Source organism: Microtus pennsylvanicus, chromosome 15 (genome assembly GCF_037038515.1).
Source record: "Microtus pennsylvanicus isolate mMicPen1 chromosome 15, mMicPen1.hap1, whole genome shotgun sequence".
NCBI lineage: Eukaryota > Metazoa > Chordata > Mammalia > Rodentia > Cricetidae > Microtus > Microtus pennsylvanicus.
The window spans coordinates 3,241,194-3,268,047 of record NC_134593.1 but is presented as its reverse complement, the minus strand read 5'-3'; the positions used below and the strand labels follow the sequence as shown (position 1 = coordinate 3,268,047).

Sequence of the window (26,854 nt, the reverse complement as noted above, 5' to 3'; positions counted from 1 at the left end):
GGTATGAAGCAGGGCCATAGTTACTGATCTCTGGTCTAGCCTTTTCTCTTGACAGATTAGGATACTCTCCCATACAATCATCTCATTCTTTTCTTATATTCACAACTATGTTTTTGAGAATTCCAAATGAAAATTGCCTGCCACACTGTGAAAGGGCTACAGACCAAAGAGCCAGCAATGAAAAATTAGAAGAGCCAAGAATCTTGTCAAACTGCACTGGCATTTTTCCAAAGGGGAACAAAACTTCTTTTCTCCTTTCTGCAAAGTTCTTGCCATGCTTCTGACAAAGAAGGCTGCTTCTCAACAGGAAACAGGTTCACTGAGAGCCATGAGACCACATCTAAGTCGCTCCCTCCCCCTCCAAATGCACCTCTGAAGGCCCGGGGGCTTCTACATCTGCAATGCCACAAAAAGAATGCCTACTATGTACAGGATTCTGCATTGTTTTAGGGGGAAAGGAACAGTTTCCCAACAATAAAACTTTTGTGTTGGTCCAAAAGAAGTGCTTTTACAGTCTACAGCTGGATGTGAGTACTCTGGACCAAGTAGAATGGTGGAGCATGTGGAGGTTTGCTGCCAGGCTGTTGTCTATGATATGAGCAAGAAGTTTCAGGACATTCTCAAAGCAAAATTAAACTTCATCTACACTAGATTTAAACACAATTTAATCCTCTCAATGTCTATAATATTTTCATCAACTGCATAAATGATTATTTTTTTTTAAATCTACATTCTCCTGAGTTTTTTCTTTTTTTTTTTTCCCGGTCTCCCGCGTGACAGGCGGGGGGGGGGGGGGGGGGGGGATACTCACCACTATACAAACGAGGATCTCCTGAGTTTTTTCAATAGCAAACTAAGTGTACTTATTTGGGGGTAGAGGAATCAAAGACTTGTGAAGAGTAAAAGGAAGGTTAAAAAACAAATTACAAGAGTCTGTGAGATGGCTCAGAGAATATAGGAATATATACAAAAATAATAAAATAGTAACAATTTTTAAATTTTTTATATTCAATTTTTATTTTTTATTGAGCTATATATATTTTATCTGCTCCCCTCCCTCTCCTCTCCCCTTCAACTCTCTCCCATGTGCCCCATGCTCCCAGTTTACGCAGGAGATCTTGTCTTTTTCTACTTCCCATACAGATTAGATCCATGTATGTCTCTCTTAGGGTTAAAATAAATTTTAACACAAAATGAAAAAGCATTATCTCATGTGGCTCAGGGTGGCCTTCAATTCAATGGGTAGCTGAGGATGACAGAGATCCTCCTGCCACTACCTCCTGAGTCCTGGGATTCAAGGTTTTCATTTCTCACCTGGTAATGGGATCACGCATACTAAGCAAGCATTCTACCAAGTGAGATGAACCGCCAGTCCTGTTGTTACTCTTTGATGTTTCTTTCTACCATCCATCTTTTATAAAGGATAATTAACCTGGTCAGATTTCAACTCTGCCCTTGTTCTTCATAAAAACTCCCGCTAAAAACTTTTTTTTAAAAAAAATCAATTACAAAATAAGCTCTAACTTTATTAGTCTTTACTAGTTTACAGTTCTATTTTCAGCAAAAGACAATTCAGAAAAACTGGCATGGACTTGCTGATATCCTGAATGACCTCATGAGGAGTGAGTTGTTCACTACTGTCTGAGCGAAGCAGAGGAACCTTACCTGGCTCGGAGGTCAGCCACTTGGTCAGTCATCTGTCCTAGCATTTTGCAGGTTCCTAGGATCTCCCTGCGTTCCTTGCCTGCACAAAGTTCACCAACTTTTCCAGCTTCGTCTAAGATCTGCCTGATGGCCTGCTCACCAGCATCCCCTAGAATGGTAAGATATTCAATATCTACATTGTAGGCACATCAATTATTCAGAGAGGTTACTTTATAAGTCATTTCATTCATGAAGGAATGGATGACTTAAACAGACAAGTGACAGAAAGCCTTCTGACAGCTAAAAGCCACACAGTGCCTCCCAACCATAATGTGACGTTTTAACCACAGGCTCTGCTGGAAAAGGTATTAGGCACAATATCTGCTCAGAGATGTGAAGAATGTGGACAATGAGAAAAGAATCTAGTCATTTCACAGTGCTTGGCATCTTCCAACTTCCATTAGGTTTTTCCCATTTGTTCAAACAATCTAAAGTGGAATAAAGATTAAATTAGAAAAGCCAAGATCAATAACCCACTTGGGTCTTGTCTTTATATAGTCAACTTCATTCTACCATTCTTATAGGCATCACTATACAATCTGCTTAACTAATTACTTTGCTAACATAAATGGTAGTCTGCCCAACCTGAACTAGCAAAAAAGAGCTTTTATTCACAATAATTACTTTTGATTGAGGTGAACCAATAACCTTTCAAAGAATGGCAACTTAGCTTTGTTTATTGTTTCATGGCAAGAGGTGATAAAGCCTGTACCTTCATCCCTTAAGACCTAGGAATGTTTCATGCTGTAGGACAATGGTTTTACCCTGTAAAGATTTGTTTCTTGTACTTGTTTAATAAAATGCTGATTGGCCAGTAGCCAAGCAGGAAGTAGAGGCGGGACAATGAGAACAGGAGAATTCTGTTAAGAGGAAAGATGTGTCTGTAGCCATTACCCATATGCAGAGGAAACAAGATGAGACTGCCTCACTGAAGAAGGTACCAAGCCACGTGGCTAACACAGACAAGAATTATGGGCTACTATAAGTTATAAAAGTTAATAAGAAGCCTGAGCTAATAGGCCAACCAGTTTATGATTAATATAGACCTCTGTGTGTTTCTCTGGGACTGAACAGCTGTGGGACCAGGCGGGACAGAAACTTCTGTCAACAGTTTCAGTTACTGGGAATTCTGGTGGGGTGTAACAACTACCTCAGGATGCTGAGATTATAGAAGGGTTCATTCCTTTCCTTCATTTGCTTGTATTTCAGCTGTTTATTGTTCAGAAAAGAAGAACTGCAGGTTACCTGGGGAGGCATTGGGGTCACGGAGCCAACCTTTGGCTTGATTCAGTTTGGAATCTATGGACGCCAGCGCTCTCTTCATAGCTTCAGTGTCCTTTGGAAGAGAAACCCCAGTTATTTTGTCTGTTTTATATCTTGGTCTCTCAGTTTTTACAGAGAGGGAGTTACAACACTAACACACAGCAGCTAAGGCAGTCCTGTAACAGCCTTAAAATAATCTCAAAACACCACAACTCCTGTGTCTGTCAAAATGCAACATCTTGCATGCAAATCTCCAGTTAATTCTATCCTGCCTCCTGTGTCTCCATTGCTAAAACTGCAAAAACTTTTAAAAAAACTGCATAAAGTCAAACAATGTCTAACGTCTTCTGCAGAACAAAGCCCCGGGCCTCATGCTTCATTATCAGCCTTTTAGTAGCCAACAGCCGTCAGCTGAAGCCTTCCAGAGTCCTCCCTGCTTCAGGCACCCCAGTAGTGTGTGGTGCCGCAAAGCACAGTTCTTCTACTTCTTGTTTGAGATGCATGTGCGTGCACACACAGGATGATGTTTCATTATATATAATTAATTTTAAAAACTTGGAACTACTTGTTGAAATAAAATAAGTACAAGGTGTTAATGTAACCATTTTGTTTTGGCTCTCAGAATAAACCACTAAAAGTCGTCCATGAAGAAAAGCACACTGCTGGTCTTCCCTGCTATCACTTCCTTCCCATCCTTCAATCACTTGTCATCCCTAATACATGGATCTCAATGTACTGCTCATAGCCAGGATTCATGACAATAAGCATAAAGCCAACATAGACTTTCCCAGGAGTTTCCTACATATATATATATATGTAGGAAACAACCAATAAAGAGAATTTGAGGGGGGTCTCATTGTGTAGTTCTGGTGTCCAGAACTTGACATGTAGACCAGGCTGGCCTTGAACTCACAGAAATTTCCCAATTAAAAGTATATGGCACCACTCCCGGATTAATCAAATTTTAATACAAATGCAAAAAAAACAATATAACAAACATCTATGTGCCAATCTTTAGAATTGGCAGTGTGATACACTGTCTCTCTGTCTCTGTCTCCCCACCCACTGTCTGTCCCTGTCTGTCTCTCAGGTATAACTGTGTATAGCTTCCCTGGAACTCATTATGTAATCCCAGACTGGCATCCCAATGATTTGCCTGCCTCTGTTACTGCCTCACAAATTCTGGGATTAAAGGTGTGTGTTATTACAACTGGCCCTAGGCTGTCCATCTCTTAAGTCTGCATTTAGCATCTTAAAAAACAATCTCTCTCCTTTTTGCCCTAGAGGATTGACTCTCAGAGAGTCAGCCCATCAAAGCATGTTAACCTCTGAAATTCTAGGCAGTGCCCCATCCCCAGCCTTCTTCAATTTCCAATCCTACAGTGTCGTACCATCAGGCTTCCACAAGGAGGCACCAAGCACATCCCGATTTCCAATTCAAAGAGCCACCACTAACACAAAGAAGGAGCACTATTCGCAGGTTTAGTCAGCAGCAGGTCGACTAGAGCATTTCCAAAAGACCTACTCAGAAGACAGACTCTCCACTTTAGGGTTCCTTTCTCTCCCATCTAGAAAGAGAGGAAAAGCTCTCGTTCTAACTGTATGCTCAGCCACAGCAACAAAGAGGTGAACTAAGCTATGGGGGTGGGTAGGGGTGTAAGAAGTTACCAAGTTACATGGAATTATGATAGCTACCAATACAAGGCAGCATCATGACGATCTGGTCCAAAGTCCATTTATAAATAGTAAAATAGGAGAGTAGTACCTTTAGGTAAGTTGCTAATGATGTGTAAATCTGTTTCTTTTCTCCCCTTTGTTGTATGTTAATTATTACAGCAAAGCTTGCCCCCAGAAAAACACAAAGCTGAGTTTCAAATAAGAAAGGCCCAAATGGCTATCTTTTTAAGACTCTTGGGTAATTTCTAACCTCAAGGAACTAACAGGACAATTTTTAGTTAGCATTTAACATAAGTTATAAGATTTAATAAACTGTCTAGGTGTAGATATGTTTATAATAACAAACTTTCAGGAAATATGTGTATAGCTTGGAAAAGAGGACTGTGTCAATGGGAAATTTAAAAGAAATTTCATAAACATTTCTGTAATACTTTCTATTTGTTTTTGTTTTTCAAGACAGGGCTTCTTTGTGTAGCCCTGGCTGTCCTAGAACTCACTCAGTAGACCAGGCTGGCCTCGAACTCACAGAGATCCACCCTGCCTCTGCTTCTTGAGTGTTGGGATCAAAAGATGTGCACCACCCCCCCCCACACAGTTATACTTTTATTTTGGTGAGAAAACCAACAGACATTTATCTACATTTCAAACTCTAAATTCTAAAGAAAATGACATATTTTCAAATGTCAGCACTAAAGGATTTTGATTTCCTGCATAATAGATTGTTCTAGCCATTTTTTTCCTTCAAATACTTCACTGAATCTCAGGTTTAAATGTAGTTTTACAAATTAAGAAAAAAGGAATCACTCTTATGATTTGATCTTAAGTCTGCTGACTCCAACCTCTTATTTTATATTACACAGAACTCGGTTTGGCCACTAAATAAATAAATAAAAAGCCGGGCAGTAATGGCGCATGTCTTTAATCCCAGCACTTTGGAGGCAGAGGCAGATCTCTGTGAGTATGAGGCCAGCCTGGTCTACAAGAGCTAGTTCCAGGACAGGCACCATAGCTACAGAGAACCCTGTTTCAAAAAACAAACAATCAAACAAAAAAAGATCTCGGTTTGGTTTTGTTTGTTTGTTTTGTTGTTTTGCTTTTTGTTTTTCCTAAAGAGTTCCAAAATATGCCATAAACCTTCTGCAGCAGTCAGCAGACCTCCACCTTGTCAGTATGAGCTCCAGTCACTACTACTCACAGGAGAAGCTCCAGAATCGAGCTCACAATGGGTACTAACATCAATGACTGCTTTCATCCCCCAATATCCCAAAGTGGTTTGAAGTACAGTGGGAAATGAGCTTGCTCTATGCAGCATCCGCGAAGATTGCTCCTTTTTCTCGAATCAGCTCACGTGGCCCCTTCACTAGAAGACAGAATATGATTCCCAGGAAGAGAGCAATTTTCTTCTGAGTAGATCTGACAACACCAGGAAATTAAAATCAGCAGATGCTCATTTCCCCTACCCCGAACCGATGGTAAACGTGGGATAAATCTGCAATCTTTTGTTATTCTGCAATATGTGCAGGATTGGTGCCCTGTGGAGATCAGAAGAGGGCATCAGATCCACTAGCACTGGAGCCACACACAGCTGTGAGCTGCCTTGTGGGTGCTGGGAATTGAACCTGGGTCCTCTGGAAGAGCACTCAGTGCTCTTACCTCTGAGCCATCGCTCCAGTCCTGAAGCTGCATTTTTTAAAACTGGGAATTTCAGTTAGTTTCTAGGTTGGTTTTTGTTGTTGTTTTATTTTGTGTGTGGGGGTGGGTGGGTGTGTGGGTATGTGAGAGTGTGCCATAGCACATGTGTAAAGGTCAGAGAACAGTTTACTGGAGTCAATTCTCTGACACTGTGTGTTCCAGGGATCAAACTCACATCATCAGACAAAGTCACAGGTGCCTTTACCCTCGGAGTCATCTCTCTATCCCTCTGGTTTTTAAAGAAAGTGATTTAGACAGTCATAAAGGTTTATATCACTTTAAAAACCTCCTTACATTCTTTTTGGAGCAGAGCAGCTAATAATCCTATGTATTTTTATCTCTAAGGAATCTCAGATGCATTTTAAAGGCAGTATTTATGATGAAATCAACAGAATCCTGTCATGAGTAACATGCGTGCACTACCAGCAGACATGATGTGAACGGATTCCCTAGCATTGTGACTAGAAGCCAGTTTGAAGATCCATGTGTATGTACGGGTGTCTATATAACTTTAAACATGGAAAATATTGCCCGGCCTTCTTTTTTTTTCTTCTGCAAACACTCATTTCCCCATTCCACTTTCTTCTGCTCACATTTCTATAAGCACCATTCCAATGTTCTGAATAAAGATAGTTCAGGAAAGAACAGACTGACCTATGAGAAAGTTGCCTTGTCCTAAGTCTTTAGATAGCTACCTTCTCTCGCCTGGGTATCTCCCCTGTGAAAAAGCTTCACAACTCTAAGCACCTAAGCCCACTGTGAGCACACTCACAGATGGGCCAGCTAAAGATATCCTTGATCAGACAGGAAAACACTGACTCCTTTAGCATTTGAGGATTTCCTCCTTGAGCAGTAAACAAAACACCACAAATGCCTCAGTTAAAGTATTTAGCCAAACTCCTATAGATAAATGTCTTACTCTAATGACAGCTAAACCAAAACTTGAGAACACTCAAAAAGAAATCTTTTATGCTTATGTGTAACCTGATCTTTTTTAAATAATCAAAAAATTCAACCCTTAAGTCCCAAGGGTCTGCAGTGAGGGTGTTACAGGACAGCACAGTCTAACCAGTGTTACCTTCTGCGGTAAGAAGTAGAGTGATCTTATGTGGAAGACTTCCTAGTCCTGCTGCCCACCACCAGCCTGACCCCAGCAGGACACTCAGCACCATAACCAACTGGGAGTCACTGCATCTAATGACTCAGCGTGAAATGCTACCTCTGGAAGGCTCAAAAGATCTTAGCAATGAAATGATTGTACTTTTCTCTCAAGTCCCAACATATATCAAGATACAAGTAATATAAATAATTTTTAAAACATTAAGTATAGAATTCTAAATTTGCAGAGTAGAATAAGAATTGTGTTTAACTCAAATTCCTTTGAGTCATAATGTTGTTCCAGGAAAAAAAAATCTCGTTTCACTTTAATTATCACTGTTAAGATGACTGTTGAGTCAAGGGGTAATTTTTACTTTCAGTTGAAATGAGGTGTTTAAAGTTACTCTTAAATTTAGTGTGAATTTGTAGGTTGAATGTAGGTATAACAGGTATGCTATTCAACTGTGCATTGCCTGGTCAAACTCTGAACTTATTCAGAAGATGTATTTTTACCAAAAATTTGTTCCACTTACTTTCTTCCCCCACTTTCCTAGAGGAACCTTCACTTTCCAGAAGACCACTGCACCAGTGGGGAAGCATGAAACAAGTATGGGAAGACAAAGTTAATTCCTTCTGAGGAGGGACGAGAGGTGGTGAAAGACACTACGCATTTAACAGAATGGGAACCTGGTCACAACAGAGACCCCAAATCTGCTGATGCTCTGCTTACAGTTCAGGAAAGAAAGATTCCGAATCCTATTTAAAAAAAAAAAAAGCCAATATCCTAATTACCACTGTCCATTTTCTGGGTGAAATAAATTTCTTTTTCTAAATATTCTTATAACTGCTGAAGAGTTACACACAGGATCACATCCAGGTAAAGCAGGAAGGTGACAGGCTGTCAGCGACTTGTCATGTGCATCTTTCTATCCTTTTGTAATTTCTGAACAAAGTAAGTGTATGACAAAAGTGGGCAGACATTCTAATGCCGTGGATTTAAGCTTCATCTGACTGAACAAACTCCATTTATTCTCACCCTTGATGAAGTGAGTTTGGCATCATCCTAATCAGCCAGCTTTCTCCAGAGCGACAGCTACAAGATAAGGTAAGGACCAGGTCAACTGCCCTTGTCCACCCTGCCTAAATCCATAATCCTAGTGCTGAAAACCCGCTAAAATCATTTGGGTCTTCCTTTTGTTTGGGGGGGGAGGGGCAGATCCTGTCCTGGAACTCATTTTGTAGACCAGGCTGGCCTCGAACTTACAGAGATCTGCCTGTCTCTGCCTCCCGAGTGCTGGGATTAAAGGCATACACCACACCGCCCAGGTTGCTTGCTTGTTTTTTTAAGAAGCATTTGTTGATGGCAGTTGCACAAAATAAACTCAATAACATGTATTCACTAAATGGTAGATTATTTTTCCCTCAAACTAAAGAAATATTATGGTTAAATGTCTGTTCTTCCTTAGTAGTTTCTCATTCTCTAGAAGCAAAGGGAAGAGTTTATTCAGTTAGGGAAACATGAAGTCATTGAATTACAGCTGTTCACAGCCTAGGCAACAGAACATGCAGAAAGTCACCAACTCAAGGGAAGAAAAAATTAAAAAAAGGTTTCAGATGAGGGCTGGAGAGATGGCTCCGTGGTTAAGAGCACTGGCTGCTCTTCTAGAGGACCAGGGTTCAATTCCCAGCAACCACATGGCAGCTAACAACTGTCTGTAACTCCAGTTCCAGGGCACCTGACACCTTCACATCAGTGTACATAAAATGAATTTAAATAAACTATTAAAAAAATTAAAAATCACTGTTCTTTACTTCTTGTCCTCTTTGACTTTGGTAGTGTAAACAGGACAGCTCTCTTTAGTGTACTCACTTTAACTACAGGTAAAACCTCAACAATACAACTCCAAAAGCAAAATATCAAGGCCAGGAATGGCTGGGTGAGACACCTATCAAGGCCAGGAATGGCTGGGTGAGACACCTAGACAGCATCACCTCCAGTCTTCCATCCCGAGAGCTCAGCTGACAATGTGCCCTTCAAATGAGGTAAGTGGGGAAGAATAGGCAAAAAATGTGCTTAAGGGTCCTGCTCAAAAAGACAACAGCACCTTACAAATACAGAAAGCCTGATACCCCATAGCAATCTTTTCTGTTTTGTGCCTCCCACTCAAAAATACCAATTTCAAAAAGAGCCAAAGTCAGTCTGCCCAGCACAGGCCAGAATTCCACATTAAATCATGTCCTGACACATATCCAAGCACAGTGCTACACACCGGCACACAGAATAAGACATGGCACACAGCACAAGAAAACCTCACAGACATGCGTTTTCTCTTTTTAAGCGGAAAAAAACTAAAGGGTAAGAGAAAGCTTACCTTCTAAGCTCGAGAAAAAGAATAAAACAAACAAGAGAACAAAAACAACAAAAAAAGATGCACAAAGAAGTCATTGGGAAGTGAAAGTTGTCAAGAAAAAGCAAAGTAAATCAAATATCAGAGGCTTATGATGATTTTATCATTAAAAACTTAAAATACAATCTTAGAAACAGTTAAAGACATACTATCAATAAGGAAACACCTCTGTAAATGAAGTTACAGCTAAAAGTAAACTAATTGATTGTGCATAGCTAAATTAGCTTTCTGAGCAGCAGGAGGGAGGACTGGTGATGTTTGGCCACAAATGTGATCTTACCTTATATGTGGTCCTGGAGGAAAAACACTCTAATGAATACCCAATGGAAGTCAAATCATAAAGTCACTTAGTCTGTTAACAACCTTGATGACAGAATTTGGGTCATACATGGGAAAGTTAGACCCTGGAGATGGGAACCCCACACACACACACCTCCATCCTGGGATTCTCTAGGGCAAGTCTAAACCAGACCCGGAAGCTTTGCCACTGCATGAGGAATAAGCAGACTAGAGTGGCAGTAACTCCAGATAGCTGCCAACAGGCTCTAAAAGGAATCCACCTTAATGGACTCCCTTTGGAGTCGAAGGGGAGTTTCTACAGAAAGCAAAGGATCTGTAAACTAGCCGGCAATATGAAGACCAATACTTTAATTAACAGAATGACCAAGCAACACATCTAAAAAGCCTGAGAGCTTACTCTGTACGTTCCTCTTAATCAAAGGTTGGCTAAGGACAACTCTTCCATAACATACATAATTACAGGCATATTCTCTGTCTTTCTTAAGTCATCTGGCAACAATCACCCCTATAAAAAGCAATGATCCCACCCAGGGAAGTATGATACCCCAAGTCCTCTACCAGCCCAACCAATGAGAAATTAGCCTTTTACCAAGTCATCCTATATACCTATACAGTCCACCTTGAAACAATGGAAATGTATAAAGGTGACAAGTAGCCCATAAAACAAATGAACAGCTGTTTCCATAATACCTGTGTATTCTTAGGTATACACCGTTACAATATAAAACCTAAGACAGATGGCAATCAAAATCTCCCAGGAGTTCAGAATTTGAAGTTTTCTTATTATTTCTTCTACAGTAGACTTACCTTGCTGGCCCAGGCATCTTCATCCCAAGAAGTGAGTTGTAACACACGAATGATCTCATTAATTTCAGCACTCATCTTTTCTACAGTGAAATTTCGATTTTTCAAAGCTTCTTCTATTCCTTGGTTTTTTGAGTTTTTGGTTGTAACAAAAATCTTCATAGCTATAAAGATGAACAAAAGATCAGAATTTGATCTTTTAAAAAAATGATGGACACAAAGAAACCCTATCTCAAAAAAACAAAAATGTTGTGGAGGTCACAGGTAGAAAGTAGAGGTCAGTTATCTTCCTCCATCTGTGTGAGGCCAAGGCATCTCATCAGCCTGGAATTTAATCTTATCGCTTAGTAATATTCACAGATAATGTTTCATACTTCAGATACATATTTTGGTCTTCTAAATGTCTAAAACAGAATATATAAAAAGACTGCAAACCCGCTGATCAAGTTCCAGTATCAACGACTTTAACTGTAAAGTAAATTCAGGGTGTAAAGAAAGCATCACTGTCATTAGGGAACTAATTTAACACACACACACTGATGATCTACAATCAAAAAGCAATTAATACCTTTTTAAATCATTAATATCCTGATACCACCATGGCCTCTAGTCACTACAAAATCTCCTGGGACAGAATAAAAAACACCAACAAAACTGTGAGTAGCCTACTGCCCCCAAATCATGGTAGGCCCCAAAGAAGTCAGTATCTTCTAGTTCTCTCAATGTGTGCATCAGTGACTTCTCTCTCTTTTTCCTTCTTTTCTTCCTTTCTTTCCTTTTTTCTTTCTTTCTTTCTTATTTTTAAGATTTTTTTTAAATCAGGGCATGGAGGCACACATCCTGAATATCAGAATTCAGGAGGCAGAGACAAGCAGATGTCTGTGAATTCAAGGCTAGCCTGGTCTACATAGTGAGTTCCAAGATATCTAGGGCTACATAAGAGAGAAACCCTGAAGAAAAAAAAAGCCCGCAAAGAAAGTTTAATTTAAAAAAATAATTAATTAAAAGAGAATTTTTTATTTATATGTATCTATATGTGATGGCACGCCAAGTGTGTACAGATGCACACAGAGCCCCTGGGACTGAGGGACTGGAGGGTGACAATGACATGTAAATACAGCTGTCTTCTGAGAATTAGTGAGGGATCCCACAACCGGCCCGTGACACAAGATTAATGATGAGGAACGGGCACACACTGACACTTAGTGCAATTTCCTTGTGGCAGTTAAGAAAGAAGAAAGCAAAAGAACATTCAAAATGATGACTCTAGGGCTCAGCCTTTGCCTGCTGCCCACATGTTACATCAGCATTCATTCGGATCTCATCTTTGCCCTGGGTAAGGGTATGCACCATCTCAGTAGAGCGCCCAGCTCCCTCACCCTGTCACCAGCAGTACCTGAGATGAGAACAGGAAGCAGCTCCTTGACGGTGTTCATCGAATTCACCAGCATCACTCGGTGTTCCTGGTGAGTCAGTTCCTGCTGTCTCTCGTCAATCATTTTCGCCATCTTTGTCATCCCTGAAACACAAGAAGAAATTATGCAGGATGAGCGATGAAATAAACCAGAATCTGGGCTTTTCAGCCCAAATCTATCCTGACTTACTTCAAAACGCCAAACTTACTATCTACCTCTTTAAAGACAGACATTGTAACAATACTAGCATTTTATGCAATGTTATACTTTTCAGTGAAGGTAATTTATTAAAGAAAAATCCTGTATGTATGCATACAGGTTTCATATTGTATATCTGGCTACGGTGCTGTGCTATGCAAGAATCTCAGAAAGAATTCTAACAGTGAGTTGGATTGCATTAGGGTATGTTTTGGTTTTTGTTCATTCATTCTGTATATTGGAAGAATATACGTGTCCCACGGTGCACCTATGGATAAAGGTCAAAGGTTAACTTGCAGGCGTTGCTTCTCTCCTTCTACCACGTGGGTTCTGAGAACCGAACTCAGGAGATCAGGCTTGGCAGCATGCACTGTACCTGCCAAGCCTTGTGTTTTATTCTTACCTCGGTAATAATTACTGAAATATTCAAGTTGATCCAAAATAAACATATACTAACTCTTAAAGTTAGAAACAAAACAGAAATTTTAAAAAGTACAGCTGTGGCAGCTTTTTAAGCATCTGGTGTATTGGAATCAATTTGTTAAAACTTTGTTTACTTTGGTTATTATTCAAAAGTGCTATGTGATTTTTAAGTTACATTCATTTATTTATAGGTGTGTGTATGTGAAGACACACACATGTGCCCAGTACATGTGTAGCGGTCAGGAGACGATTTGCAGGGGTCAGCGCCCTGCTCCTACCACGTGGCTCCTGGGAATGGAACACGGTCAGCAGGTCATCAGCTGAGCAATCCTATTGGCTAGCAAAATGATTTTCGCTTTAAACTCTGATTTTCAAATTACCCCTAGGATTTTATAATCAGTTTCACAGACCATGAAGACCAAGGAGAGGCAGAAAGGTAGGCTGCTTCTGCTTCACGCAGAGTACCTTCATTTTTGTTAGGGTCTGCATAAAGTTATGAGAAAAACATACCTTTTTTTCAGTGTTATGAGAATGACAATACAGGTCTCGGCTAGGGTGTAACCTAGCGGTAGAACACTTGCCTAGCATGCACTAAGCCTAGGTTAATCTCTACAACTCCCAGGTACACCCCAGCCACTCCCCAGTACACCTCTACAGCCATTAAAAAAAACCCACTTCCAGGTGATCTTCAGAAACAACTCAGAAAGTGTGGTAAGCTCAAAACCCACTACCTCGAACCTTTAGAGAGATACAGCTAAATAAGCATCAATATTTCAATTAAAAAATAATTCACAGAGCAATAAACATCAAGCTAAATGCCTAATATGCCTTTCCATTAATCTTATTCGTAATTTATGGACTCTTGAGGTCATGTTATAGCTATAAGATCAAATGCTGGCATCTGGATATTTTGAATATTCAATGTTCAGATGGCTAAATAATCATTTCAAATGAGATTCAACCACACAGCTCTTCTCTCCTCTGAGGTCTGATTACACTTTTACAGCCTTGGGCTAAGGCATAAGTCCATAATAGCAGGCAGCTGATTAGCCAGCTAAGAAGTCATGAAGAACACAGGCCAGCTGGCAGACAGCAAAGGAATGTTGTGGAATGGGGTGGCCGGGACTGAGGATGGCCTTCGGCATTACAGTAACAGAAGAGCACTTCCGACATTTCCCCATCAGCACTTGCAAATCTGGCTGCATGTTTCTCACAGGGCTGGGACTTGTAGAAAGCAGGTAAGAGACCTGAGGGCAGCAACAAACCCTCAGTAGAAAGCCACTGTCAGCTCTGGCTCTGTGCACAAAGAAGCCCAACACAGCATCTCCTATTTTCTGTAAGTAAGAGAAGAGCAGCCTTTCCTCTTGAATCAAAACAATCAATTCCTAAAGATTTTAATAGAAAAAAAAATGGTTTTGGCTCACCTGGCCCAAGATTCTTTGTGTAAGTGACCAAATCTTCCATAGTTTCCACTACTTCTGCCACTGTAAGATACTCCAAAATTCCTTTGCAAACTCTAATGATTTTACGAACCTGAAAATATATTTAAAGACTCAGTCAAATTAGTGATCAGTACATAGAAAATGGCATTAGACATATGTAGCTTTTTAATATTTTAGCATTCTAAAAAAAATCATCCAAGGATTCCATTATTATCTTTTTTATGTGTTTTAAGACCGGATTTCTTTGTGTAGTCCTGGCTACCCTGAAACTTGCTTTATAAACCAGATTGGCCTTGAACCACAGAGATTCACCTGCCTCTGCCTCTGGAGCGGTGTCCCACCGCCATTATTATCTTTAAAATTAGGCTTTAGGAGCTAGAGAGATGACTCAGTGGTCAAGAACACGTGATGCTCTCCTACAGGACCCCAGACCCCAGTTTGGTTCTTGACACCCATGACAGGTGGCTTACAACTTCCTATAACTCCAACCCTAGGGGTATGATACAGTCTTCTGATTTCCATGGGCACCCATAAACACATAATACACACACACATAAAATAAAATCAATCTAAAACTAAGCCTTTGTCTAAGAGAGGTCTCTGTGGAATTCAGATTACCTACCTCGGCCTCATCAAAGGTGAGAAGTAGGTCTGACGTGCCAGAGAGGATTCCCCTAGACCCATCAATGAGGTAATCCCGTGCAGGAACTGAGTACGGGTCAGCCTGAAGCATCTGAGCTGCCTGAACAAGCTTGGTGCAAGCATTCTCAACCCTGGAAGAAGAAAATAAGCTAACTCCTTAACAAAAGCAAACATATGCAAATACAAAAAATGTATACATGTGAATTTACCTTTTTCTATATGGCAAATAGCCAAGGCCTATTTGTAACAGGACATGGACTTTCAAATTTTAAAATTTGCAGCTAATGTCAGCACAGGTGCTCATTCACTCAAGGCACTAGGCTTGTGAATAAATTGTATTCTGATATTTCTTGGCAACAAAAACTGAGAGCACATTTTTCTGGCAGCTTTAGGTAGCTACATTTCTGTAACTCCTTTGTTGGAATTTTTTTGTTTCCTTATTCCTCCCCATCTCACACAACAGACATTACATAAAGAACTAAAAAACATTGTACTACTGTCAGAGTTAACATCTGGAAATAAAGCACCAAAGTATTATGTAGTGATTTTTCTTCTCTCCTTTTCTTTTTTTGTGACAGGGTATCACTACGTGGCCCCAGTTAGCCTGGAACTCACTATGTAGACCAGATTCACCTTGAACTCAAAGATCCATGTGCCTTTGCCTTCAAGAGCTAGGCATATGCTTCTGACATGTCCAGCATATAGTGATTCTTAATAATCTGACAATGCAAAGAAATAGGAAAAAAGAACAAAATAATACACAGGTTTTTACTCATCTTGCTAGTGGATTTAGACCATTTCAGTAGACCCACTGTTTCCACTGAGTAACTTAAAGAGATAAGGAACAAAATATTTAAAAATAAAATAATTTTCCAATATTACACATTCTCATTTGAAAAACTAAAAATATCATCTGCAAAAAACCCTACTCATAGTATTGTTTTGTGGATCAAATGATACACAAAAATTTCCACATGTATAAGGCAACATTACACTGTTAATAGGAAGAATTAAACTAAGAAGAGGATTTCAGCTATATAAAAGAAGTGGGCTATGAAAGATATATAAAGTACTACCATAATTCAAAAACCAAACTTTACTAAAAACACTGCTACCATAAGGCCATACCAGCAAGAAACAAAGACATGCATGCCTGCATACCTCAATCCCCTACCCACCCATCCACTCCCATCCCCAACTTTTCTATTCTTTTCTTTGAGACAGATCTCACTATGTACTTCAGGCTAGCCTTGAACTCGCTGTGTACCCCTGGTTGGTTTTGAACATGTGTTCCTCCAGGCTGCATCTTCCATGTAGTACTGGGATTACAAGCACACATCACCATACCTGATCTGATAGAGCTGTTTTAATATCAACAAGTCTGGAGCTGAAGAGATGGCTCAGCAGTTAAGAGCACTTGCTACTCTTGCAAACAACCCAGGTTTAGTCCCAGCACCCACACAGGTAGCTTACAACTGCCTACAATTCCCCTCCAAGGGATTCCACACCCTCTTCTGACCTCCACGGGCACCGGCACACACATGGCACACATACACACAGGCAATTCAAATAAATTAATCTACTGGGCAGTGATGGGGAACGCTTTTAATCCCGGAATTTGGGAGGCTAAGGCAGGTGGATCTCTGAATTCAAGGAGAGTCTGATCTACAGAGTAAGTTCCAAGAGATGCATAGAAAAACTGTCTCAAGAAACTAAAATTAAATGAATAAATCTAAAGAATTTTTTTGTTGTTTTTTTCAAGACAGGGTTTCTCTGTGTAACATTCCTAGCTGTCCTGAAACTCACTTTGTAGACCAGGGTTGCCTTGAACTCACTGAGATCCACCTACCTCTGCCTCCCAAGTGCTGGGATTAAAGGTGAGCACCACACCACCCAGTCATCTAAAAATAACTTTAAAGATAAAGAGTCACTTTATTCTTTTATACAGCTACATAATAATTCTCAATTTATTAGCCTACTACAGTGAACTGCCTTGAAAACTCATTGTTCTACCCAGTACAGGTGTATCGTCAGATGCTCAGACAAAGGTACTGATGCTGTCATTTAATACGTTGCCATGGTGCCATTTACAGAAGTTAAATGAACTAACATTTCCACCACAATGGATGAGAGGATATTTACAATGTTAGTGATAAACAAATAAATGTAAAAGATAAAACTAAAAATAAATTAAAACTTTAAAATTTAAAAAAAGAAGAAAAACTACACTAAGGAAAACACAGTGAAGTTGCTTCAAATCCATAATAATAACACTTTCCAAAAGAAACCAGCCAAAAAAAAATAGTGTTTTTACATTCAGAAGAATAACATGGACTTCTTTCTGAAAACAATGTTAGCCAGAAGACAAAGAAGCGGTATTTTAGAACACAAGGCAGAGAGGTCCTTAAAACACTGGCCTAGCATGCACGAAAGCCTGCATGCAATTCCTAGCACTACCAAGAACAACTGTGGCTCCAATAGCTATAGCCAATGAACATGTACTTAGAAACCAAAGGTAGCATGCCTGAGGCATGCAAAAGCTAACTGTTCAGCAGCAGCAGATGTACCAGAACAAAGCTAGAGAAGCCCTGGGGTAAGAAGGAAACGGCCCCAGATGAAATCTGATAATGTGAGCACAGGTAAATACAGCGTTTCATTTTCTTAACCTCTGTAATAGGTAACTGAGAAAAAAAGTAACTTCAAATCATAAAGGTTAAGCCTGAAAGGAGTTGAGTACGCATTCAAAACCTCAGCACTGGGGAAGCTGAGGCAGAAAGGTCTTGAATTTGAGCTCCGCCTTACTGGACCCAATCTGGCCCACCAGACTGGCAATAAGGACTGGCTCTGTCAAGGAAGAGAAAAGTGAAATTTGCACCAAAATACATTTAAGATGCATATAAATATATAATACACATGTATGTAGTATATAGTATGGCAGAAAATGTACACTTTCTAACTTAATTAAATTTATAACTTTAAATTGTTTGTTTACTTGCTTATTTGTTTTTGGTTTTTCAAGACAGGGTCTCTCCATATAGCCTTGGCTGTCCGGGAACTAGCTCAGTAGACAAGGCTGGCCTTGAACCCACAGAGATCTGCCTGCCTTTGCCTCCTAAGTGCTGGGATTAAAGGTATATGCTACCACTGCCTGGCAACAACTTTAACTTTTTAAATGAGGAGCTGTGGAGAAGACTCAGTTAAGTTCCTGCCATTCAAGCATGCACGAGGACGTAAGTTCAGATCCCTAGAACCCATGCACGAGGACGTAACTTCAGATCCCTAGAACCCATGTAAAGGCCAGGCACGGTGCTGTATGTAGCTAACCCCAGGAACTCACTGGCTAGCCAACCTTACAGAATCACTGAGCTCCAGGCTTAAGGAAAGAAAAAAAAGGGAATGGAGGGAGGGAGGGAGGGAGAGAGGGAGGGAGGGAGGGAGGGAGGGAGGGACCATTAGCTCAGGACTGTTTACATGAACCTTTCCTCTACCCAGGTACTAGTCTTCCTTCTCTTGTATTTGATTTGACACACCACCACCTCCACCACCTCCACCATCTCCACCATCTCCACCACCATCTCCACCATCTCCACCACCTCCACCACCACCTCCACCTCCACCACCACCTCCACCACCACCTCCACCTCCACCACCTCCACCACCTCCACCACCTCCACCACCTCCACCTCCACCGCCACCTCCACCACCTCCACCACCTCCACCTCCACCACCACCTCCACCACCACCTCCACCTCCACCACCTCCACCACCACCTCCACCACCACCTCCTCCACCACCACCTCCACCACCACCTCCACCACCACCTCCACCACCACCTCCACCACCACCTCCACCACCACCTCCACCACCACCTCCTCCACCACCACCTCCTCCACCACCTCCTCCACCACCTCCACCACCTCCACCATCCCAGTCTTATGTTCAGTTTTAAATGTCTCTTCTTTCAGGTAATTGTCAATTGCATTCCAAATCTACAGGTGTCTTACGTTCCCATCAAATTTACCATACTTTCTCAGTTTTCTCTCATAATACTGTGAATTCTGCATGGCAAAAATAAGAGCCTCACGGAGTATTAACACCTGACAAATAATAAACGCTTAGTGATGATTTGATGAATACATTTTTACCATGCAAAGAAAGCATAATGGTCATTGAGCCAAGGAAATCATTGAGTACATATTTGCCTTGCACTGAGAGAGTTTTACTATGTAGTTCACACCAGCCCTGAACCTGTTGTAGCCAAGGCTAGTCTTGAACTCATGATTCTGTAGTCTTAACCTCCCCTTTGATGGGACTACAGACATGCATCACCATGCCTAATAAGAAATCCTTAGCTGGGCTGTGGTGGCGCTTGCCTTTAATCTCAGCACTTGGGAGGCAGAGGCAGGTTGAAAGCAAATTCCAGGAGAGTCAGGGCTGTTACACAGAGAAATCCTGTCAAAGAAAGAAAAGGAAAGGAAAGGAAAGGAAAGGAAAGGAAAGAAAAGGAAAGGAAAGGAAAGGAAAGGAAAGGAAAGGAAAGGAAAGGAAAGGAAAGGAAAGGAAAGGAAAGGAAAGGAAAGGAAAGGAAAGGAAAGGAAAGGAAAGGAAAGGAAAGGAGGAAGGAAGGAAAAGAAAGGGAAGGGAAGGGAAGGGAAGGGAAGGGAAGGGAAGGGAAGGGAAGGGAAGGGAAGGGAAGGGAAGGGAAGGGAAGGGAAGGGAAGGGAAGGGAAGGGAAGGGAAGGGGGAAGGGAAATTTAAAAAAGGAGAGAACAAAATCATTAATGGTCCCAAACTTGATTTTACTTTCAGGGAACTTGATCCTTGATGAAATTATAGAAAATAAAAACAATCATCATAGAATGCAATTCCTGAGGTACATCTATTTAGAGATCCAGTTACTGGATATGATTTTCAAATTTGAAAAAGAATTTTTAACTGCTAGGAATAACTTCTGGAGAGAGAACCTGCAGGATGGGAAAATGTAATGAAAAAGGTTTGCCGGGAATCAAATTGGTTCTCCACTAATGGTTCTCCTGTGTGGTAAAATGAGAGGCAGAATAGACACCGCACCATTTTTATTACAGTAAGGTATCTAGTCAGTACATTAAAATTTAATGGCATTCATAAAAGCCAAACAAATCCCACTATGATTACCAGCAATCAGAAACAGGAGGAGCCCATCATGTCAGTGGAAAATGTGATTTTTATTTAAGCACTCTATCTGCCTAATCTCTTAAAGTGATCTTCTGCTTAGAAATAGAAACCTAAATTCTAGGTTTCTGAGTAGGAATAGGATCAGTTTCCCAAATAATCTTATATCCTGACTATATCCTAGTAATATTCATTTAGATAATTTAATCAGCGAGTACAAACTGAAGCTTCTCCACTTTGGCCTTCAGCCTCAAGGACCAGCGTTTGTGATTTAGATCAAAGGGACCAATGGCAGTCCCATGGAATTCTTAGCATACTCACTTGTGAATAAATCCATCCTTCCAAGAATATCACCTCGTGTAAAATAATGTAAAAGAAGGTTCAAAGTTTCTTAGTTCTCGGTGATTTTAATTATCACTAATTGAGATGTTTAAATTTAAGCTGTTTGTTTTGCTTTATCTTTTTCCCAATGCCTGCTTGGTATTAAACACGAAAGTTATGCATGCTACCCATCAATACTATTCATGGAGATGCTTCTCTTCACGGTAGCTCTGAGTTCGTTTTCAAGCAGATTCTCTCTTGAACTTACAGTCCTCCCCATCCTTGGCCCCCAGAGGGCTGGAATTACAGGCCTGTGGCACAGGACCTGACTTCAAACTTTATTTTAAAACAACAGAAATAGACTCACTCATGTGTATCATTCCAATAATAGCTAATATGCTTTGCATCCTGGAGCTGCAGTTTGAAAGGTCAAGGATCCTCAGCCCTTAGTCATCTAGAAACCTGAGTGAAGGCCACAGTCACAGTAGCAGTTTTTAGAAGGCAGCAGGGAACACAGAGTACAAAAAGAGACGTTCTTTAATGTAGTTCGAGTAGCAAGTGCACAGCCGACTCAGCCTATCATATGCTCATTATCATACGATAATGCTAAGACATGATATTCCAACCCTGTGCTCTAATTGCAAGATCTTACAGCCCTCATCCATAAAATCCATAAAGTACTCCTTTCCCTGTCCCAAATCTTACAGTATGATACAATACAAAGCAGCTTTCTCATTTTTTTAAATTTATTTTAATTATGTATATATGCGCATGTGAACATATGGGGTCAAATCCCCTGAACAGGAGCTGTGGGTGGTCATGCCCTGTCTGACATGGCACCGAAACTGACTTGGGTGCTCTGGAAGAGTCTCAAGCCCTTTCTCATTCTTGGCATGGCCAAGCTGAATGTAGACACCCAAAATGAAAATTTTGTCAATTAGACCACAATAAAGCTAAAAGGTAAGGTTGTTGGCTTTTTTTTTTTTTACTCATTTATAAGTATATGTCTCGACCCCTATGGGTCTGGGCATCAGTCTAGCACCTCCAAGGAACTAGGCCTGAGCCATAACCTCTGTGGGTCTAGACATGAATCTGGGACCTCCGAGGGAGTAGGCAGGAACCAGAGATCTCTGCAGGTCCAGGCGTGAGTATGGGACCTCAGAGGGAGAAGGCCTGAGCCAGGACCTCTATGGGCCCAGGCATTGGCTGAGACACCAAAGGGAATAGGCAGGAACCAGAAACCAACCTCTAAGGGACTGAGTGTGAGTTTGGGACATCTGAGAGAGTAGGCCTGAGCCAGGACCTCTGCAGGTCTGGGCACATGAGAGCCTGGGAACTCCGAGATAGTAGACCAGAGGCAGAGTCCTTTACAGGACCAACCCCAAGCCAGGGACCTCTGCAGGAACGGATCCAGACCAGGGACATTTATAGAAACAGCTCAACATAGGCTACAGCAGGCCTGAGACAGCAAACTCCAAGGGAGTAGAGCAAAGGCCGGGAGCACTGAGTGACCTCCAGGAACACAGAGTGACCAACAGGGTAACTAGAACCGTGGCACTGACTGTACCAAGAGGAACAACCATCTGAGCCTTGGATTCACGGGCACCTAGAAAATTAATCTACAGCAGAATCACAGCCCCAACCACAACAATTAGAGGAAAAGATGAGTAGAAAAGGTAAGAACACACACAACACCACAAAGAGCAACACGACACCTGTAAAACCTAAAGACCCTACAACAGCAAGACTTGAACAACCAATATAGATGAAGCAGAAGAAAACGACCTAAAAAATAACGTCAAGAGAATGTTTGAAACTCTTAAAGAGAAAATGAGAAATTCCCTCAAAGAAATGGAGGAAAAGATGAACAAAAAATTGGAAGACATCAGCAAATCCCTTAAAGAAAACCAAGAAAAAGCAATCAAACATACAAAAGAAACTATTCAAGACTTGAAAACTGAAAGAAAGACAATAAAGAAAACACAAGCAGAGGGAATTATAGAAACAGAAATCATGAAAAAAACGATCAGGAACCACAAATGCAAGCATGAACAGCAGAATACAAGAGATGGAAGAGAGAATCTCAAGCGCCGAAGATACAATAGAGGAAATAGACTCGTCAGTCAAAGAAAACATTAAATCTAACAAATGCTTAACACAAAATATCCAGAAAATATGGGACACCATGAAAAGGCCAAACCTAAGAATAATAGGGATAGAAGGAGAAGAAATTCAACTAAAAAGCACAGAAAATATATTTAACAAAATCATAGAAGAAAACTCCCAACCTAAAGAAAGATATGCCTATGAAGATACAAGAAGCTTACAGAATACCAAATAGACTGGATTTTAAAAAAAAAGTCCTCTCGCCACATAATAATCAAAACACTAAACATACAAAATAAAGAATATTAAGAGATGCAAAGGAAAAAGGCCAAGTAACATATAAAGGTAGACCTATCAGAATTACACCTGACTTCTCACGGGAGACAATGAAAGCCAGAAGGTAATGGTCAAACAGTATGTAGACATTAAGAGACCATGGATGCCAGTCCAGACTACTATACCCAGCAAAACTGTCAATCACCATAAAAGAACAAAACAAGATATCCCATGACAAAACCAGATTTAACCAACATCTAGCCACAAAACCAGCCCTACACAAAATACTAGAAGGAAAACTCCAACCCAAGGAAGCCAGCTACATCAACAAAAACACAGACAATTGATGGTCTCATAGCACAAAAATCCCAAAGAAGGGGAAAAATGCACAAATTAACATTATCAACAATGAAAACTAAATTAACAAGAGATAGCAATCACTGGTCATTATTATTCCTTAATATAAATGGACTCAACTCACCTATAAAAAGGCACAGGCTAAAAGCTAACAGATTGGATACAAAAACAAAATCCATCCTTCCTCATCTGAACCTCAAAGATAGACATCATCTCAGAATAAAGGGTTAGAAAAAAGTATTCCAATCAAATGGACATAAGAAACAAGTGGGTGTAGCTACCCTAATATCTAACAAAATAGACTTCAAACTAAAATCAATCAAAAGAGACAAAGAAGGACATTTCATATTAGTCACAGGAAAAATCCATCAAGAGGAAATGTGAAATTTTCCTTATCAGAAAATTTACAGTCATATAGCAGACTATAGACTATCATAAACAGCAAGGATTAAAAACTGCATGACTGTCTCAATGGATACTGAAAAATATTAAATAAAAACAAGCTATCAATTTTTTTTGTTTATGTGTTTTAAAGTGTCATAAAGGCGAGAGGTATAATTCATCATAAGACCCTGGATTTGATCCCCCGCACAACAAAATAAGTCTTACCATAAACAGAAAATATAGACTGGAAGAGAAAAATAGCTATCATAATTTTTTTTAAATAATTGGATTTATTTGAAGAAAGCAATAAAATAAAGTCGAGAGACTATGGCAGGAAACTAACCATCACCAAACCCCACTTCACCTTTCCAGCATTTTCACATCTTCTACATCAGAAGCAATCTCACAAGGAGGGAGAGGTGGAGTGCAGCCTCCCAGTCAGACAGCCTTGGGGCAGGACCTTCTCCACTCCTGCGCGGAGCTTCTGAGTCTCCGTTGCTTCATAAACGAAATGAAGTGGACTAAATAACAACCAGTTCATACATGAATTTAAGAAATGGAGCTATTTCACAGGGTTCCTTTGGTTCTACTATGGGAGGAACAATAAGATTATAAACAATTCCAGGAAAAGCAAACATACAAACACTAAATTTTGAGAATGAATTTCTTAATCTAAGACTAGACCTGTATTCTATATTGGAAAAGTCAAGGTATTAATTAAAGGAATACATTTTTATTGTTTCTATTTGCTTTTTGCTTTGTTTGTTTAATTTATACCAAATGTTTATGTGCATGTATGAGTGTGGGGGGAGGAGCCAGAAGTCACCGCCTGACGTCCCAGCCAGTAAGCAGCAAACTCTCCAGTCCCCACTCTACCCCTGATCCCCAGTGTTGGGTTACAGATACATACCACTATACTCAACCTTTTAAGTAGCTGCTGGGGATCCAAACTCAGTTCCTCAGGCTTTTACAGAAGGTACTTTTCCCAATGAGTCATCTCCCCAGCCCTGATTTTCCAGGAAAAAGATGAGGTTTTCGACAGTCTCAATATATCTTTAAGATGAGTCACTTAGTCAATAGTATTTATGGTCCTTAAATCCTTAAAAGCTTAGTAATTCGACTCTTCACAGATGACTTAATGCAATATAACACTTTCTGTGCGAGCCTGACAGCCTGAGCCCACCTAGAAGAGCTAGGTGGGTAGCAGCTTGCTTCTGTCTGAAGAATCACCCCAAAGTTCACAAGAGCAGCAGCAGAAACACCCTGACTGGATAAGGCAGAGGAAACCAAGTCCTGAAAGTTGTCCTCTGATCCCACACCCACACTATCCTGCATTTGCACTGTACCAAAGACTACACACAGGCAGGTAAATTTAAATTGAAAGCCAGCCTGATCTACACAGCTACTTAGCAAGTTCTAAGCCAGCAAGGGCTACACAGTGAGACCCTGTCTCTCAAAACAAAACAAGTTAGTACTGTCGAAGGGTAAGGGGTGGGTCACACTACCTCTGGAAGGTCAGACAGTACTCCTGGTACATACCTGCAATCTCAGGATCAGGATTTTAGGCTAGCTTCAGCTATATATCCAGCTCAAAGTTACCTTAGTCCACATGAAAACCCGCCTCAAAAGTGAGAGCTTATTTTAAATGGGCAGAATCTTAACCTTAGTATTCTCAGAATTCCATGATAATTTATGTATACACATCCCAGTAAGAATATGTGAGCTCTGGGCCCTGTGAGTTCTTTTCAAGCTTTTGATTATACTGTAGACAACGGAAACACAAATAACACATGCCTAAGGCTTTATTTCCTCATTTCTCAATCACCAAATATAAAGTAAACCAAAGATTTCACCCATGTTCACCTAGTTAGAACTTATCTACAAATTAATTTTTTAAAAAACGGCTCTGTTTATTATTGAAAAGACTCAAAGCTTCACAAATTACGTTTAAGGAAGTCAGTTCAAACAGCAGTGCACAGATGCGTTGAATACAGCAAGTCCAAAGGGGAGCTGTGGCAATGAGAGTCCTTGCTCTAGGTGGGAAATGCAGATGCGTTAATACAGCAAGTCCAAAGGGGAGCTGTGGCAATGAGAGTCCTTGCTCTAGGTGGGAAATGCAGATGCATTAATACAGCAAGTCCAAAGGGGAGCTGTGGCAATGAGAGTGCTTGCTCTAGGTCGGAAATGCAGCGAGGCAGCTGACGGACATGAATAATTATCTTACAAAACTTGGTCTTCAGTTGAGAGACAAAAGTCTTCTTATAGTAGCAATGGAAAGGATCACAAAAATCTCAAGGTCAAAACAAACAAACCCTGAAACATCTGAAGCACACAGTAGCCCCAGGCAGGCAAACACATGGCACTGAATACTACAATAAAAAATATCATTCTAAAAAACCAATGATTCTCCCAAAGGAGGAAAAAAAGGCACAGATTAACATCACAAACGATGAAAACTAAATTAACAGGAGATAGCAATCACTGGTCATTAATATCCCTTATTGTAAACGAATTCAACTCACCTATAAAATGGCACAGGCTAACAGATCGGATATGAAAACAGAATCCATCCTTCTTCTGCATACAAGAAACACATCTCAACCTCAAAGACAGACATTGTCTCAGAGTAAAGGGTTGGGAAAAAATATTCTAATCAAATGGACCTAAGAAACAAGCTGGTGTAGCAATCCTAATATCTAACAAAATAGACTTCAAGCTAAAATCAGTAAAAAGAGACAAAGAAGGGCATTTCATACTAATCACACGAAAAATCCATCAAGAGGAAATCTGAATACTGAACACCTATGCACCAAATACAAGGGCACCCTCAAATGTGAAAGAAACACTTCTAAAGCTTAAATCATACATTAAACCTCACACACTAATAGTGGGAGACTTCAACACTCCCCTCTCACCACTGGACAGGTCAATCAGACAAAAAATAAACAGAGAAATAAGAGAACTAGTAGATGTTTTGACTCATCTATAGAACATTCCATCCAAACAGAAAAGAATATACCTTCTTCTCAGCACCTCATGGAACGTTTTCAACAATTAACCACATACTCGGTCACAAAACAAACCTCAACAAATACAAAAAAATTGGAATAACCCAATGTTATCAGAACACCATGAACTACAAATTATAAGAAATAAAACCCTTTCTTCCAAAGGGAAAAAAAAACAATGATTC

The 26,854-nt window shown here is 40.4% G+C and overlaps 1 protein-coding gene across 4 annotated transcripts in view; it reads right to left on the bottom strand.

Annotated features, from left to right (window-relative positions):
- Vcl (vinculin) overlaps nucleotides 1-26,854 on the bottom strand; it is a 90,470-nt gene that overhangs the window by 31,596 nt on the left and 32,020 nt on the right. For 2 of the 4 annotated variants that reach the window (XM_075949130.1, XM_075949128.1), the window contains exons 3-8: nucleotides 15,047-15,197; nucleotides 14,407-14,515; nucleotides 12,343-12,465; nucleotides 10,944-11,110; nucleotides 2,950-3,037; nucleotides 1,666-1,813 (exon numbers count right to left, since the gene is read on the bottom strand). In XM_075949130.1, the coding sequence (XP_075805245.1) occupies nucleotides 1,666-1,813; nucleotides 2,950-3,037; nucleotides 10,944-11,110; nucleotides 12,343-12,465; nucleotides 14,407-14,515; nucleotides 15,047-15,197 (786 nt within the window). Of the gene's footprint in view, nucleotides 1-1,665; nucleotides 1,814-2,949; nucleotides 3,041-10,943; nucleotides 11,111-12,342; nucleotides 12,466-14,406; nucleotides 14,516-15,046; nucleotides 15,198-26,854 lie in introns of all 4 variants that reach the window. The other 2 variants (XM_075949127.1, XM_075949129.1) reach the window with 1 other exon arrangement.